This window comes from Hirundo rustica, chromosome 11 (assembly GCF_015227805.2).
Source record: "Hirundo rustica isolate bHirRus1 chromosome 11, bHirRus1.pri.v3, whole genome shotgun sequence".
In the NCBI taxonomy this organism is placed as follows: Eukaryota; Metazoa; Chordata; class Aves; order Passeriformes; family Hirundinidae; genus Hirundo; species Hirundo rustica.
Genome location: NC_053460.1, coordinates 2602373 through 2615166, shown reverse-complemented (window position 1 = coordinate 2615166; position 12794 = coordinate 2602373). Strand labels below are relative to the sequence as shown.

At 58.6% G+C, this 12794-nt stretch overlaps 1 protein-coding gene across 1 annotated transcript; it reads right to left on the bottom strand.

Annotated features, from left to right (window-relative positions):
- Positions 1-1098: 1098 nt before the first annotated feature.
- Positions 1099-4029, bottom strand: FOXF1 (forkhead box F1). The gene is made up of 2 exons (XM_040075484.1): positions 2970-4029; positions 1099-1259 (listed from the first exon to the last, which is right to left on the bottom strand). The coding sequence occupies exons 1-2, from the start codon at positions 4027-4029 to the stop codon at positions 1099-1101; spliced, it is 1221 nt and encodes a 406-aa protein (XP_039931418.1).
- Between the last annotated feature and the right edge of the window lie 8765 nt (positions 4030-12794).

Sequence of the window (12794 nt, the reverse complement as noted above, 5' to 3'; positions counted from 1 at the left end):
GGTGTCACCGAACTGTACAACGTCAGGGGCAGGGAAAAAAAAATACAGAGAGGGGAGGGAGGGGAATAATCCTTCATTATATATATATTTCTATAAAAACGTATGGAGGATTGTCTTTACACAGAGACCACGGTCGCTTGCAAATTTACAAAGGTTAACTAACAAAAAAAAAAAAAAAAAATTAAACAAAAAGACCAACCAAATCTATATGGCAAATATTGCCAACAGAGATTCCCCGATTTAATACTGATCAACTGAGACTATTCGTGTCTCGATTATTAGCAACAACAACGACAACAACAACAAAAAAAACTTGTAGAATAAATAACCGGATGAGCATGGCTGTCTCTTTCCAAAGTGCCTTGTTCTCTCTGCATAGGGTCTGATCCTGCAGTCTTTATGCAGGCAAAAAAAAAAAAACCACAAAAAAAACCCAAAAAAAAACCAAAATAAAAACCACCAAACCCACCAAAATTAATAATTCCGAAAAATCCCTCTGAGAGATTGTTTTGTTTTGTTTTGCCCGCTGGGTGTTGGCGGGCAGGGGAAAAAAAAAAAAAAAAAAAAAAAAAGAAGGAAATTTTTTTTTTAAAAAAATAGTTTTCCGGGGCTCGGAGTGAAAAGGCACCGAGGGGATTTGAGATTTGAGTTCGGGGTCTTTTCCAGGCCCCCCAGCCCGAGCCGGCTCCGCTCCTCCCAGCCGAGCCGCTGCCATCGCTCACCGCCAGCTCCCAAACTGAGTTTGCAATTTTTTTTTTTTTTTAAAAAAAACAAGCATCAAACCCTCATTTGGCAAAGCCTCACCCCAAACTCGCAGTCGGGGCTTTCTGGACGGACGAGGAGGCCGCTTTTACTTTCTCCTCCATCCCTCCCCGAGCAGAGGAAGGCACAGACGCTGCGGGCTCGCACTCCCGGCCGGTGCTCGCCTCATTCCCGGGCACGCTTCTCCGCGCCGCCGCCGCTTCCCGGAGCTCCGGTCCGTTCCTGCTGCCCAAATCCAGGCTGGGACACCCCCGGTGCACCCCGAGCGTCCTGGGGGATGCTCAGCTCCCTGCTCCGGCCCGGCCGGCTCCCGGAGCGGGGTTTTTCCGCCCCGGCTCACATAACGCACGGCTTGATGTCCTGGTATGTCACTTGTTGGTGGTAATAGGAGCCGCTGCCCGCCGAATGCATGGAGGAGGAGGCCATGGCGTTGAAAGAGAAGACGAATTCCTTTCTGTCGCACATGCTCGGAGACTGCGAGTGATACCGCGGGATGCCTGCGGGACGGGGGGAGAGACGGTCAGCAAAGGGCAGGGGGAGCGAGGAGATGGAGAAAAACACGGATGGGGTTGGGGGGCAAAAAAAAAAAATAAATAAATCCCAACAGCTCAACCCGCCCGCACGGCCCGGTCCGAGCGCGGATTTGGGGATATTTTGGCACTCACGGGCACCGCGGGTGCGGGCAGGTGCGGCACAGAAACCCCCGCGGCCCCGGGACGGCGCTTCCCTGCCCGGCCCAAGGGCGCTGCGAGCAGAAGGGATTTGTCTTGGCTTTAGGGGATTTTTGGTGATGGTATGGGTTTTTTATGATTTTTGTTTGTTTGTTTGTTTTTTGGGTTTTTTTTTTTTTTTTCAACAACCTGGATTTATTTTCTTTCGCCCCCGCTGCTTTTTCCCATCGCCTCGGCCCGTGCGGAAAATCCGCCGGGTGCGGAGCGGGGCAGCGGCGGTGGGGACCGGCAGGAGGCCGGGGAGGCGAGAGCAGCCGGGAGCGGGGCTGTTCCTACCGCTCCTTCCGCCACCTCGGCGTGGAAAAGCGCCTCGGGAATTGGGGGTGCGCTGGGGATGGGGTGCCCCGCCCGGCAGCGCACCCCGCCGCTCCTTTGGGTGAAAATCCGAGCGTTTGGGTGAAGGCCGCGCACGGGCCCGCTGGATCCTCGGGGAGGATTCCCAGCTCCCTTTTCCAGAGGCCCTGGATGCGCTGAGCTCCGAGAACCGCCCCGGGGCCGCAGGGTGCCCGTGGTGGGCACTGCCCGGCCCGGCCGGGACTCGGGCTCTGCCCCGGTTCGGCCCGCCTGATGCTTCTTCCCCGTTTCGCTTTGTGGTTTTTTGACCCGTTTGTTCTCCGCTTCGCAGCCGTTCCCGTCAGGCACATGCCGCTCCCACGAAGGCCCGGGGTGATGGGCAGGGAGCCCCAAATCTGCCCCATCACCCGCCCGTGGCTCCGGGGCTGCCCCGTGCCACGGGAATCCCGCACCCACCGCACCCCGCGGGGAATTCGGGCAGCAAAGCGAAACCCAGCGCTGGCCCCGTCCCTTCCCAGGCCTGTCCCCGGACGAACACCTTCTCCGTTCCAGGAGCCAGGGCAAACACAGCCCCGACAGCTCCAGGGAGGAGACCGAGCCGGGGATTTGGGGCGCCGGAGGATTTGGGGGGGTCGGGCCGCCGGCTTCGGAGTGGGCGAGGGACGGAGGGAGGTGATGGGCCTGGAAAACACGGCCCTGAGATGTGTGGGGAACACAGCTGCTGGCCGGGAAGGGGCCGGGATGGGATGGGATGGGATGGGATGGGATGGGATGGGATGGGATGGGATGGGATGGGATGGGATGGGATGGGATGGGATGGGATGGGATGGGGCGGACCACCCGATGGGGGATTCCTCCCTTTTCTCTCCGCGGAATCCTCCAAGCCCCGATGGAGGTGGGAGAGCACAAGGGTTCATTCCCGGCCTCTCCTTCCCGCAGCTCCCCGCTGCCTGAACCCACCGGCAGCAGCCCCGGAGGTGCAGCCGCCACCGGGAAGAGCGGAACCCCGGCCCGGGGGAGCCCAGACGGGAAAGGAGGCGAGAAGCGAGGGCAAGGCAGCTTCCCCTCGGGAGCAGCATTAAAGCCAAGCGAGATCCCGGCCGGCAGCGGCAGCGCCGGGACCCACGCGGGGCCCGCAGCCCCCGTGACCGCGGACGAGCCCCACGCGTGGCCGCGCCTTACCTTGGAGGTCGGCGGTGTTGTGGCTGTTCTGGTGCAGGTAGGGCTGGTCCAGGGAATGCGTGGAGAGGCTGGAGGAGAGCGGGTTGGCCGTGGGGTTGCAGGGCGAGAGGGGCTGCTGCTTGATGTAGGACGCGCCGCTGTTGAGGGCGGCCGAGGCGCTGGGCGCCCACGCCGAGGCCGAGCTGGAGTAAACCGAGTGCGGCTCCATCACGCCGCCGGCGGGGAGCAACGGGGACGCGGGCACGGAGCCGTCGTGGTGCGGGTATTCCCCGGCCGAGGAGCCGGTGCAGCCGCCCATGTAGGTGTGCCCACCGTTGGCGGGCAGGTGGGGCACGGAGTGTCCCGCCAGGCCCATGCCCTCCACGTTGCCGGACAAATGCCCGTTCATCATCCCCAAGCCCCCTTCGAGGGAGAGGCTGTTGGGGGGGCAGGAGAGCCCGCCGGCCGAGCCCTGGAAGCCGTAGCTGTCCGGGAGGTGGTTGAAGCTGAGCCCGTTCATCATGCTGTACATGGGCTTCAGCGCCTGGCATTTCCTCCGGAACCCGCGGGGCCGGCGGCGGAACGAGCCCTCCTCGAACATGAACTCGCTGGCCGGGTCGATGGTCCAGTAGTGGCCCTTGCCCGGGCGTCCCAAGCCCTTGGGCAGCTTGATGAAGCACTCGTTGAGCGAGAGGTTGTGGCGCACCGAGTTTTTCCAGCCCTGGTAGGAGCCTCGGAAGAAAGGGAAGCGGCTCTGCAAGAACTGGTAGATCTCGCTGAGGGTCAGGCGTTTGGACGGAGAGCTCTGGATAGCCATGACGATGAGGGCGATGTAGGAATAAGGCGGTTTCTCCGGCCGCCGGATGCCCGCGTTGGTTTTCTTCGCCTTGGGGCCGGCGCTGCCCGGGGCTCCGCCGCTGCCCGGGGCGCTGCCGGCGGCTCCGCCGGTCCCCGCCGAGGCGGCGTCCATGGCCGAGCTCTGCGGCTGCTTCTCAGCCACGGAGGACATGGGGCCGTAGCTGCTCTGCACCGCGGGAGGAGGGGGCTGAGAGGACAGAGCCTGCTGCGCTTCTGCAGTCATCTACGGCCAGCTCCGCGGCGGCCAGCCCCAGCCCCAGCCCCGGCCCCGGCCCCGGCCCCAGCCCCGGCCCTCCTCCGCCGCCCCCCCAGCGCCCCCCCAAAAGGCCGCGCTGCTGGGGGCTCGCCGCCGCTCACCCACCGCCCTCCCTCCGGCGTCCTTCGCTTTCCGCCGGGAGACTTCACCCCTCCGCGGATAAACAAATGGAAGCGACGACGCCCCCCCCTCAGCCCCCCCCCCAGCCCCCCTTTGCCTCCTCCTCCTCCTCCCACTGTATCCCTAAATCCGAGCGCGGCTGCAGAAGGCGAGCGAGAGGCGGAGGGTCGGGGGGGGGGCCGCAGGGAGGAGGGATGGGGGGGGGCGGGTGGAAGCGAGCTGAGCTCGGCCGATGCCGAGAGAGGAGCCGGGGCCGCCGCCTGCGCCTGGCCGAGCTCCCGGCCGGGCTCCCGTCCTCTCCGGAGGCTTTAGCTGGGCCGCTGCTGCGGGGAGCTGCTTCCCATCGCGGTGGCTGTCCAGTCTGCCCCCGGCCCCGCCGCTCGCCTTCTACTTTATCTCTCGCAGCGGCGTCTGCCGCTCCTTGACAGACGTAAGCGCGGAGCGGAGATCCCCGCCCCGAGCCGCTCCCCCCCGCCCTCCCTCCCGGGCGGCCCCTCCGCCGCCCCGTGCCGGCCCCCTCGGCTGCCGCTCCCCGCTGGTGGGCGGCTTTTAAAGAGCCCTTTCCACGCCGCCCTGCCCCACCCGGGGGGGGGGGGGCTGCACGCCGCACCCCTGCCCGCCGCCGAGGGCACCGCGCGTGTGTGTGTCTGTGTGTGGTTTGTGCCACGCGTGACCGCGACGCGCCGTGGGGCTCCTCCTCCCCCTCCCTGCCCCTCCTTCCCAGCGCTGGGAGCCACGGGCAGGGCCCCACGCGGGCCGGGGAAGGGGCCGGGACAGCGCGGAGGATCCGCGAGTGGCGCGGGGCGGCGGAGGCGCTGCCGGACCGCCGGCTGCGCGCAGCTTCACCCGCTCCAAATCCCTGTGCAGCTTCACCCGCTCCGAACCCTTGTTCAGCTTCACCCGCTCCAACTCCCCTCTAGAGCTTCACCCTCTCCGAAGCCCCTGTTCATCTTCACCCGCTTCAAACCCCCTCTGGAGTTTCACCCGCTCCAATTCCCCGGTTCAGCTTCACCCGCCCCAAATCCCCTCTAGAGCTTCACCCTCTCCAAACCCCCTCCTCAACTTCACCCCTTTCAAACCCCCTCCTCAGCTTCACCCTCTCCAAACCCCCTCTTCGTGCGCTCTTTTTAAGCTCGGCGGGCCCGGGCAGGATGTTTATACTGCGCAATGTAAACACGGGCTCGGGGGTGCTTTAATAAAAAGAAATCGGCGAAAACTCCCGCTGCCTCGCGAAATGCCCTTTTCTGCCTCCGCCGCCGCTCCGGGGCCGGGATCGGCCTTCGGACCCCTCGCCGGCTCCGAAGCAGCTTTAGTGATGAGGCTGGGTTGGTTGGTTTGGGGTTGTTTTTTGGGTTTTTTTTGAGGGGGGTGTATCTAAATCTGTGCTGGAGTCCCGCGGCTCCGTGCCTGGAGCACACGAGGCGGGTGGGGAGGGGAAGGAGAACAGAAAGCCAGAGGGGTCGAGACCCCCTTTCCTCCCTCCCCTGTCCCCCAAAAGCCGCCTCCCTGAGCGCCGTGCCGCCGGCGGAGCTGCCACTCCAGGTAAGTGGCTCGGAATCGTTGTCGCCTTCTCTCGGCCCGCGCGTGGAAAGCTGCGCGGTGCGGGGGGGTGGCACCGTGGGTGGGCACCGGGGGAAGGAGCCCGGGCTCTCAGGGCTGCCGGTGCGCCGGCTGCTCCCTCCTGCTCCCTCCCGGCTTTGGGGGAGAGAAACGAGAAAGGAAAAGAGGGAAAAAAATGCCCAAAAATCCGCCCCGTGCCGCGCACCCCATTGCAGGCCCGTGCAGAGACAGAGAGGGGACACCCCCCCTGCCCAAGCCCCCCGACTTCCAGCTTGGCTTTTCAAGTTTTTGAATGATGATTTAATACCTTTTAAAGGAAAGATAGGCACCGCTCGGGTTTCCAAACTCCCTCGGCGTTATTGGCGAGCAGTTGTGAGCAGCCTCGGGGGCGCCTGTCACATCTGTGGTGCGAGCGAGAGGGATTTCACATCAGGATTTCCTTTTTTTTTTTTTTTTTTCCCTTTTCTTTCTATCCTCCTCCCTCTCCTCTTTTCCTCCCTCTTCACAAAAATTTAAAAAAAATAAAATAAAATAAAATAAAAGTCATCCTGCAGACAGCAGCGGCCCTCCCGTTCCCGGTGCAAACGGGCCCGGGACAGGCACGGGAGAGCCCCGGGCCAAGCCCAGGCCGGGGGCAGGTAGCCAGGGAAGGGGTGGGAGGAGGTTGGGACAGTTATTTCTGGAGCTTTTCCCCGGAGGAGGAGGAGAACGAGCGGCTCCGGCTGCCCGGGGAGGCGGCGGCCGCTGCGCCCTCGGCGCGGAGCAGAACGCGGTGGCTGCTCGGGAAGGGGGGAAACCGCCCCAAAAATCGCTTTTTTGGAGAAAGGAATCACCTTCCCCCGGGGCTGACATCCCCGAGGAGGCTGGTGCAGAATATTCCCTCTGCTTCTAGCTGTATTTCTTTTTATTTTTTATTTTATTTTATTTTATTTTGCTGTGGGAGCGCATCTCTGACCCTGAGCTTTGCTCCGCATCGAATGCTCCCCGCCGGGCTCGCGAAGAGGGTGGGTTTCTTTGCTTTATATCACTCTGCGACCGAATCTCCCCGCTCTGCCCCCAAAACATGCGGGGATGGAGCTCTAAACACAGCACAAAGCACCCGTGGAAAAAAAACCACGTTCCATCCGTTCGCCACCGGCAGCGTTTCCACGAGGAAATAAAACATCTCCGAGTTTAAAAAAAAAAAAAAAAAAGAACCAAAACTTTTCGCGGAAATCAAATTTCCCCTCAAAGAAAACCAGTCCCTTCACGAGTGCGCTTTCCCCCTCTCGCGACATCTTTTAGGGGTGGGAAGATTTGGTTTCCGATGCGTTTATTGCGGCCAGCAGAAGTTAAAAATGGGAATTTATCGCTGCGGGTCCTATAGGCCTCGTCGCGGGAATAGCAGGAATGTCGGAGGGGTTTAACCCGAGCCCACGGGCTGGGGAAAGGAGAGTTTTGGGGAGGAAAAGCCTGGGGTACGAGGAGGAGGATGGTATGGGGGAGAACGGGACTCGCTTTTGGTGTTGTCTGCTCGTGGTTGAATCGAGTCCTCCCCGAGCCCCCGACGGGGCAGAGATGAAAAGCAGCGAGAAAAAGAAGAAATGACCAAAAAAAAAAAAAAAAAATCAATTATCGTCTGGCGCAATTAGCCTCTCCCATCCCGTTCGGAGCCCGATTTACCGACCCCACCAACACCCCCGGCTCCATCCCAAACCCGCTCCCCTTCCCTCCCCCTGCCCCAAAGCCGGGCCGTGTTTTGTGTAAAAATAGACAAATCCGAGCTTTCTTCCTTTTCCTGCGCCGAAGGTATTTTTACTAGCTAATTGCTTAAGTGAAGTCAACTCTTGCGAGCAGGCCGGGTGTAACCCGAGGATGGAAATGGATATCGGGGGGATCGTCAGAGGAGGGCTGGGTGCTGCTCCGAGAGGGGCCGGGGTGTTCCTGCCAGCCCGGACCACCCAGGGCGAGGGGAGTGACCGCCCCGCGTCCCCCTCCCCTCCGTCCTGCTTTGCATTAACACCCCCCGCGGGACCCCCCCCCCACCCCGTGCTCCTCAGCACCAGCATTTTCCCATTTTCCCCTCGCCTGTTTTGAGGGGTTTTTTTAAATTTTTTTTTTTTTTTTTTTCGCCATCCCCGCGGCCGCTGGCCCCAAATCCGCGGCGAATCGATCCCTAAATGTTTATTTAAAGGGTGCGTTGGAGCGAGGGGCTCGAGGCTGGGGAGGGCAGGGCTGGGGGACGGTGGAAGCGCCGATGGGGGAGATGTTTTTAGGGAGACGCACGCACGCCCCAAGAGCTTTTTTTGCGGGTCCATCACACGGCAAAGCTTTGGGACCTTTGCCAGTCCCGGCCTCGGCCGCTCGCGTTCCTGGAGGTAAAAACCGGGTCTCTGGGGCTGAACGGGACCTGGAGAAGATTTTGGGAGAGCAGAAGCCGCAATTTTCTGCCCGAGTGTCCGAGGCGGCTGCAGGGGAGGTGCGGGCTGGCTGTCACCGCCCTGCCTCAGGCAGGAGTTCAGGTTTTGGTCAGAAATAGAAAAGAAAAAAAAAAAAAGAAGAAGAGAAGGGGAGGAAAAAAAAAAAAAAAAAAAGGGGGGGAAATCTAAATATCCCCCTTTTGTCTCCTTTCCCCCCCACCTCCGCCCGAGTTCCCCCTCCGCCCTTCAAGCCGAGATTTTCCATGACGTCCTTCGATGAAATATTGCAGCGCAGGAATTTACAGCCTTCTTCAGCTCGGGGTTTTTAATTTTTTTTTTTTTTTTTTTTCCTGTGGAGTTTTCTGGCAGGACCCGGTGCCTGCAATACAAATCGGTTCCAGCCCATAATGAGCTCCGAGCGCTACCACTCAGACACCATCGCTTCCCACAGAGATCTCCCAAATATCTCCGGGTATTTATAACCGCGCTCAGGGCCGGAGAGCTGGAATGCTTTCCCGCAGGGATGCTTTCGCACTGGCTGCGATTCACACCCGGAGAATTTGGGTTCCGAGAGAAGCAGCGGGGCTGAGCCGCAGCAGAGCTGGCACCCGCCGGCATCTGCGGGATGCGCCACATCCCACAAATCCGCCCTGAAAGGCAGCTCGGATTGTAAATCCGGGTGTAAATCCAGGTGTAAATCCGCTCCTGAGGCATTCGGGCTTTCCTGGAAGAGGTTTCTCCCTTGGGGGCCCGGGGTTGGGGATGCTCCCAAAGCAAACAGAACACTTGGGAAGGGATAGCCCCTCTCCCAGCAGCTTGGCACAGCAACGGCATCCAAACTAAATTCACAGCCACTTCCATCTTTTCCAGCCCCAAATCCCGTCAGGACAGAGATAAAATTGTGCTGGAGAAACCTTTCCATTCGCTGCTGAGCTTTTTGGCATCGGGAACCACCTCCGGCCTCTGGTTTACTCCCGATGCCAAAATTCCGGCCGGGCCAAGCCGGGCCGGGGTTCTCCAGCAGACGAGGAGGACGAGGGAATTCCGCGGGGTTCAGCCTCATTTCCAGCCTTGTGGAACCTTTTGTTGTTGTTGTTGTTTATTTCCCCCCGCCCCCCCCCCCCCCAAGTTTAAACCAAAACCCTGCCGAAATCCCACCGATGTGCCGGTGCTGGAGGAACGGGGGGATTTTGGAGTCTCGGGCAGGCGAGGGTCACCAGCCCCATTTTGGGGTGTCCCACAAAATCCCTCTGCGCGGAGAGGTGGGAGAGATTAAAACGGAATATCCCACCTAAAAGAAGGGCAGGTTGTTGTTATTATTATTCCTCCACGGGCGCCGAAAGCCGCGGGGACCGCTCGTTATCGGGATAAATGATAGGCACCGTGGCGGCGTGGATCGCTCCTAAATACCGCGGGGAGACGCGGAAAACAAACACGGCGGCTTTGGGGAAGGATCCGGCCTCCCTTTTCCAGGGGAGTGAGGACCGAGGAAAACCCCGAGGGGGGACCCACGCGAGCCCCGGGGCGCAGATCCAGACGGGCTCCTTGGAGAGGGAAAGGATTTTGTCCAACACGGGAACATGGAGCATCACCCTGCCCGGGGGAGAGGCGGTGCCAGCACCTGGGCACTGCCCTGGGCACTGCGGGGGTCCCCAGCAGCCCTTGTCCCTTGTCCCTTGTCCCTTGTCCCTTGTCCCTTGTCACCTGCCCCGCGGGCCACGGCGTGGGGAGGGACGCGGCAGGAAAGGAGCGGGATGCTGAGGACGGGAGGTGCCCGGTGGGGAGAGCAAAACCCCCGTGCGAGGAGGTTCCGGGCGCTACAGCCCGGTCCTGTCCCCGCCCGCGGTGCCCAGGGACAGAGCGTTTGCAAAAGCAGCTTTCACTGAGGGGATGCTCGGGGTGTTGGCGTGGAGGAAGGAAAACGGCACAGGAGCGGGGCTGGGCTGCGCAACGGCCTGGAAACTTCATTTTTATAAAGCTCGTTATGAATCCCGTGTCCTCCCTTTGCCAGCCCGAAGCGAGGGTTCGGGACACGCGTTTAAACATCAGAATTCCCCGCTGCCAATAACCGCTGTTGTGCTCTCGCTGATTCTTTCTTCGCAAAGACCCGGGGATGGTTTTCCTTGGAAGCTTTCCCGACAAAAAAAACCGTTCTCCAGCTCCAGAATTCCCAAATATTGATGTTGTGCATCAGCGGGCTCTGGGGTGTGCAGGCTCGCGGACTCCTTTACTTCGCAGCCGCCGGAGCAGAGAGTTAAAATACACCAAAAATCAGTTTATCCTCTTTCCCACCTCCTGCTGACAGAGCAGCTCCTCGTAAATCGATCCCTTTTGCACAACTTAAATATTAAAAGCGATCCGGAGTGGCTTTTAAAAAAGCGTTCTGCAAGGGAATAAAAAGCTCGGCTGGAATTCCCGGGAAAGATGAGCTGCGGGTGCGTGAAATGCCCGAGCCGAGGTGGGAAAACTTTCCCCAGCACGGGTTGTTGTGCCCCGAAGTGAAACGATTTCTGCAGCAAAGGGATGGGTTTTATTTTGGGGAGAATCACCCTGGAAACGGGAAGGGAACGGCTGTATCCGTGTCTCCATCTTCCCATTGGGAATATCTTGGGGTAGAGGTGCGTGTGGGGAAGCCAGAGAGGAATTGGGAAGAATTCTGTAAAAAACATCCCCGACCCCCCCAAAAAAAAAAACCAGAGAGAACGATCCACTGAAAACAACAACAAAACGCCCCCACCTAAAGTAAAGAAAAACCGCACCGAAACTGAACACCAAAACTGGCCCGGAACTCACTAAAAATTCCAATAATGATCCCAGAAATGGTTTTGCTTTTCCCGTTCTCAGAACCGCTCGGAAAATCGCAGAACTCCCAGCGCGTTTTGCGCAGCACCCTCAGCTCCTCTCTCTTCACCTCCCTCAAATTCAAGTCGGCGAAACACAGCAGCTAATTTTGCACTAACCCTCCTTAAAACCGGGGAATGAGGGAATTTCTTCAGGTCCCTTTTGTCCCGCAGATTTTGCGGGATACCCGCGGGCAGAGATGCTGCCCGAGGGCTGAGGTTGCAGCACAAGGATTTTCCTTCCAGGTTTATTCGTTTCTCCTCTGGGAACGATCGAATTTGAGCACTTGGCTCCGAGCACCGCGGGCCGAAGGGGTTTTCCCCCAGCCGTGTCCCCTCGCCCCACGCGTGGGGACATCCAGGGGTGCGGCTGAGCCCTAAAACCCATGGAAATCTGCGCGGGTGGGAGCGGGTCCGGTGTCAGAGCCCTCCCGGCTGAGCAGGAGCGATTGAGCCAAGCACAACCGGGCTGGGAAATCCGCCCTGGCACAGCAGGAAAGGGAATTTTCTGTCCGTCGGGAAGAGGGTTTGGAGCGGAGCTGGAGCAGAGCCCTGGTTCTGGTTTGTCCCCGCAGCCCCAGGAAAGGAAAAGAGAAAATATTTCCAAATAGTGCAATAAATGAATGGGGATGGAGAGATTGTGCTGGAGGGGAGAGAGGAGAGACAGCAAAAAAAGGGAGAAACAGAGAACAGGAGGAATGGGCAGAAGGAAGGAAAGAAGGGAAGAAGGGAAGATGGAAAGAAGGAAAGAAAGAAGGAAAGAAGGGAAGATGGAAAGAAGGAAAGAAGGAAAGGGAAAGAGAAAGATAGAGAAAGAGAGAAAGAAAGAACAGATAGAAAATTATATAAAGAACGAGAACTAGAAAGAAAAAGAAAATGAGAGAGAAACTAAAAGGAATGAGAGAGAAGAAGAAATTAAAACAACGAAGAGCAAGAGAGTGAGAAATGGAGGAAGGGGAAAGAAAATGGAGAAACTGAGAAATGGTGAAGCAAAATAGGGAAGAAAGAAAAAGGAAGAAATGAGGAGAAAAAGAAGAATGAAGGGAAAGAGGAAAAGCTGTAAGGAAAGGGAGGGAGAGAAAGAAAAGAGAAAAAGAAAGAAGAAAAAAAAAGAAAAGAAAAGAAAAGAAAAGAAAAGAAAAGAAAAGAAAAGAAAAGAGAAGCAAAAATATTTAAAGAGAGCTATTAAAAGAACGAGAGAAAAGACAAAAGGAATGAAGTGCGAAAAAAGACAGAAAAGGGGCAGAATGAGAGAGAAAACCCAAACCCCAAATCCCCAAAGAAAGCAGCACAGCAAGTACGGAAAAGGGAAATTATTCTCCTGCAAAACCAAGAACACGACACGGACAATTTAATATTTTTTCCTTTTTTTTTCCCCCTGGAAAAAGGGGCTGAGAGGGGAGGAAAGAAGAGCCCGGAGGGGCCCGGGCCCGGCCGCTCTCGGTGCGCGGGGCCCCGCGGAGCGCAGGGCTGGGCTCCGGGCAGGGGGCACACATCGCCCTCAGCCATTCCTTCATTCCCTGCTCTTTCCCCGGGGCACGCACACGAGCGAGAGCGGAGATCCGGCAGCGATCTCCCCGCGGGTTTTTCCACGCGTTAAGCCCGGCTTAACCCCCGCGGGGAGAGCGGCGCGCTGGCTCCGTAGGTGGCCGTGTATATTTGGGTTTGGAGCCGTGTTTATGTTAATGAAAAAGGCCGAGATTACAAACAGACCGCCGAATGCCCGCGGTGTTGCTGCCGGATTGGTGGAAGATGTGGACTTTTCATCCCAAATCGCTTTCGGGGGGGGGGGGAAATCTGATTTAAAAATAAA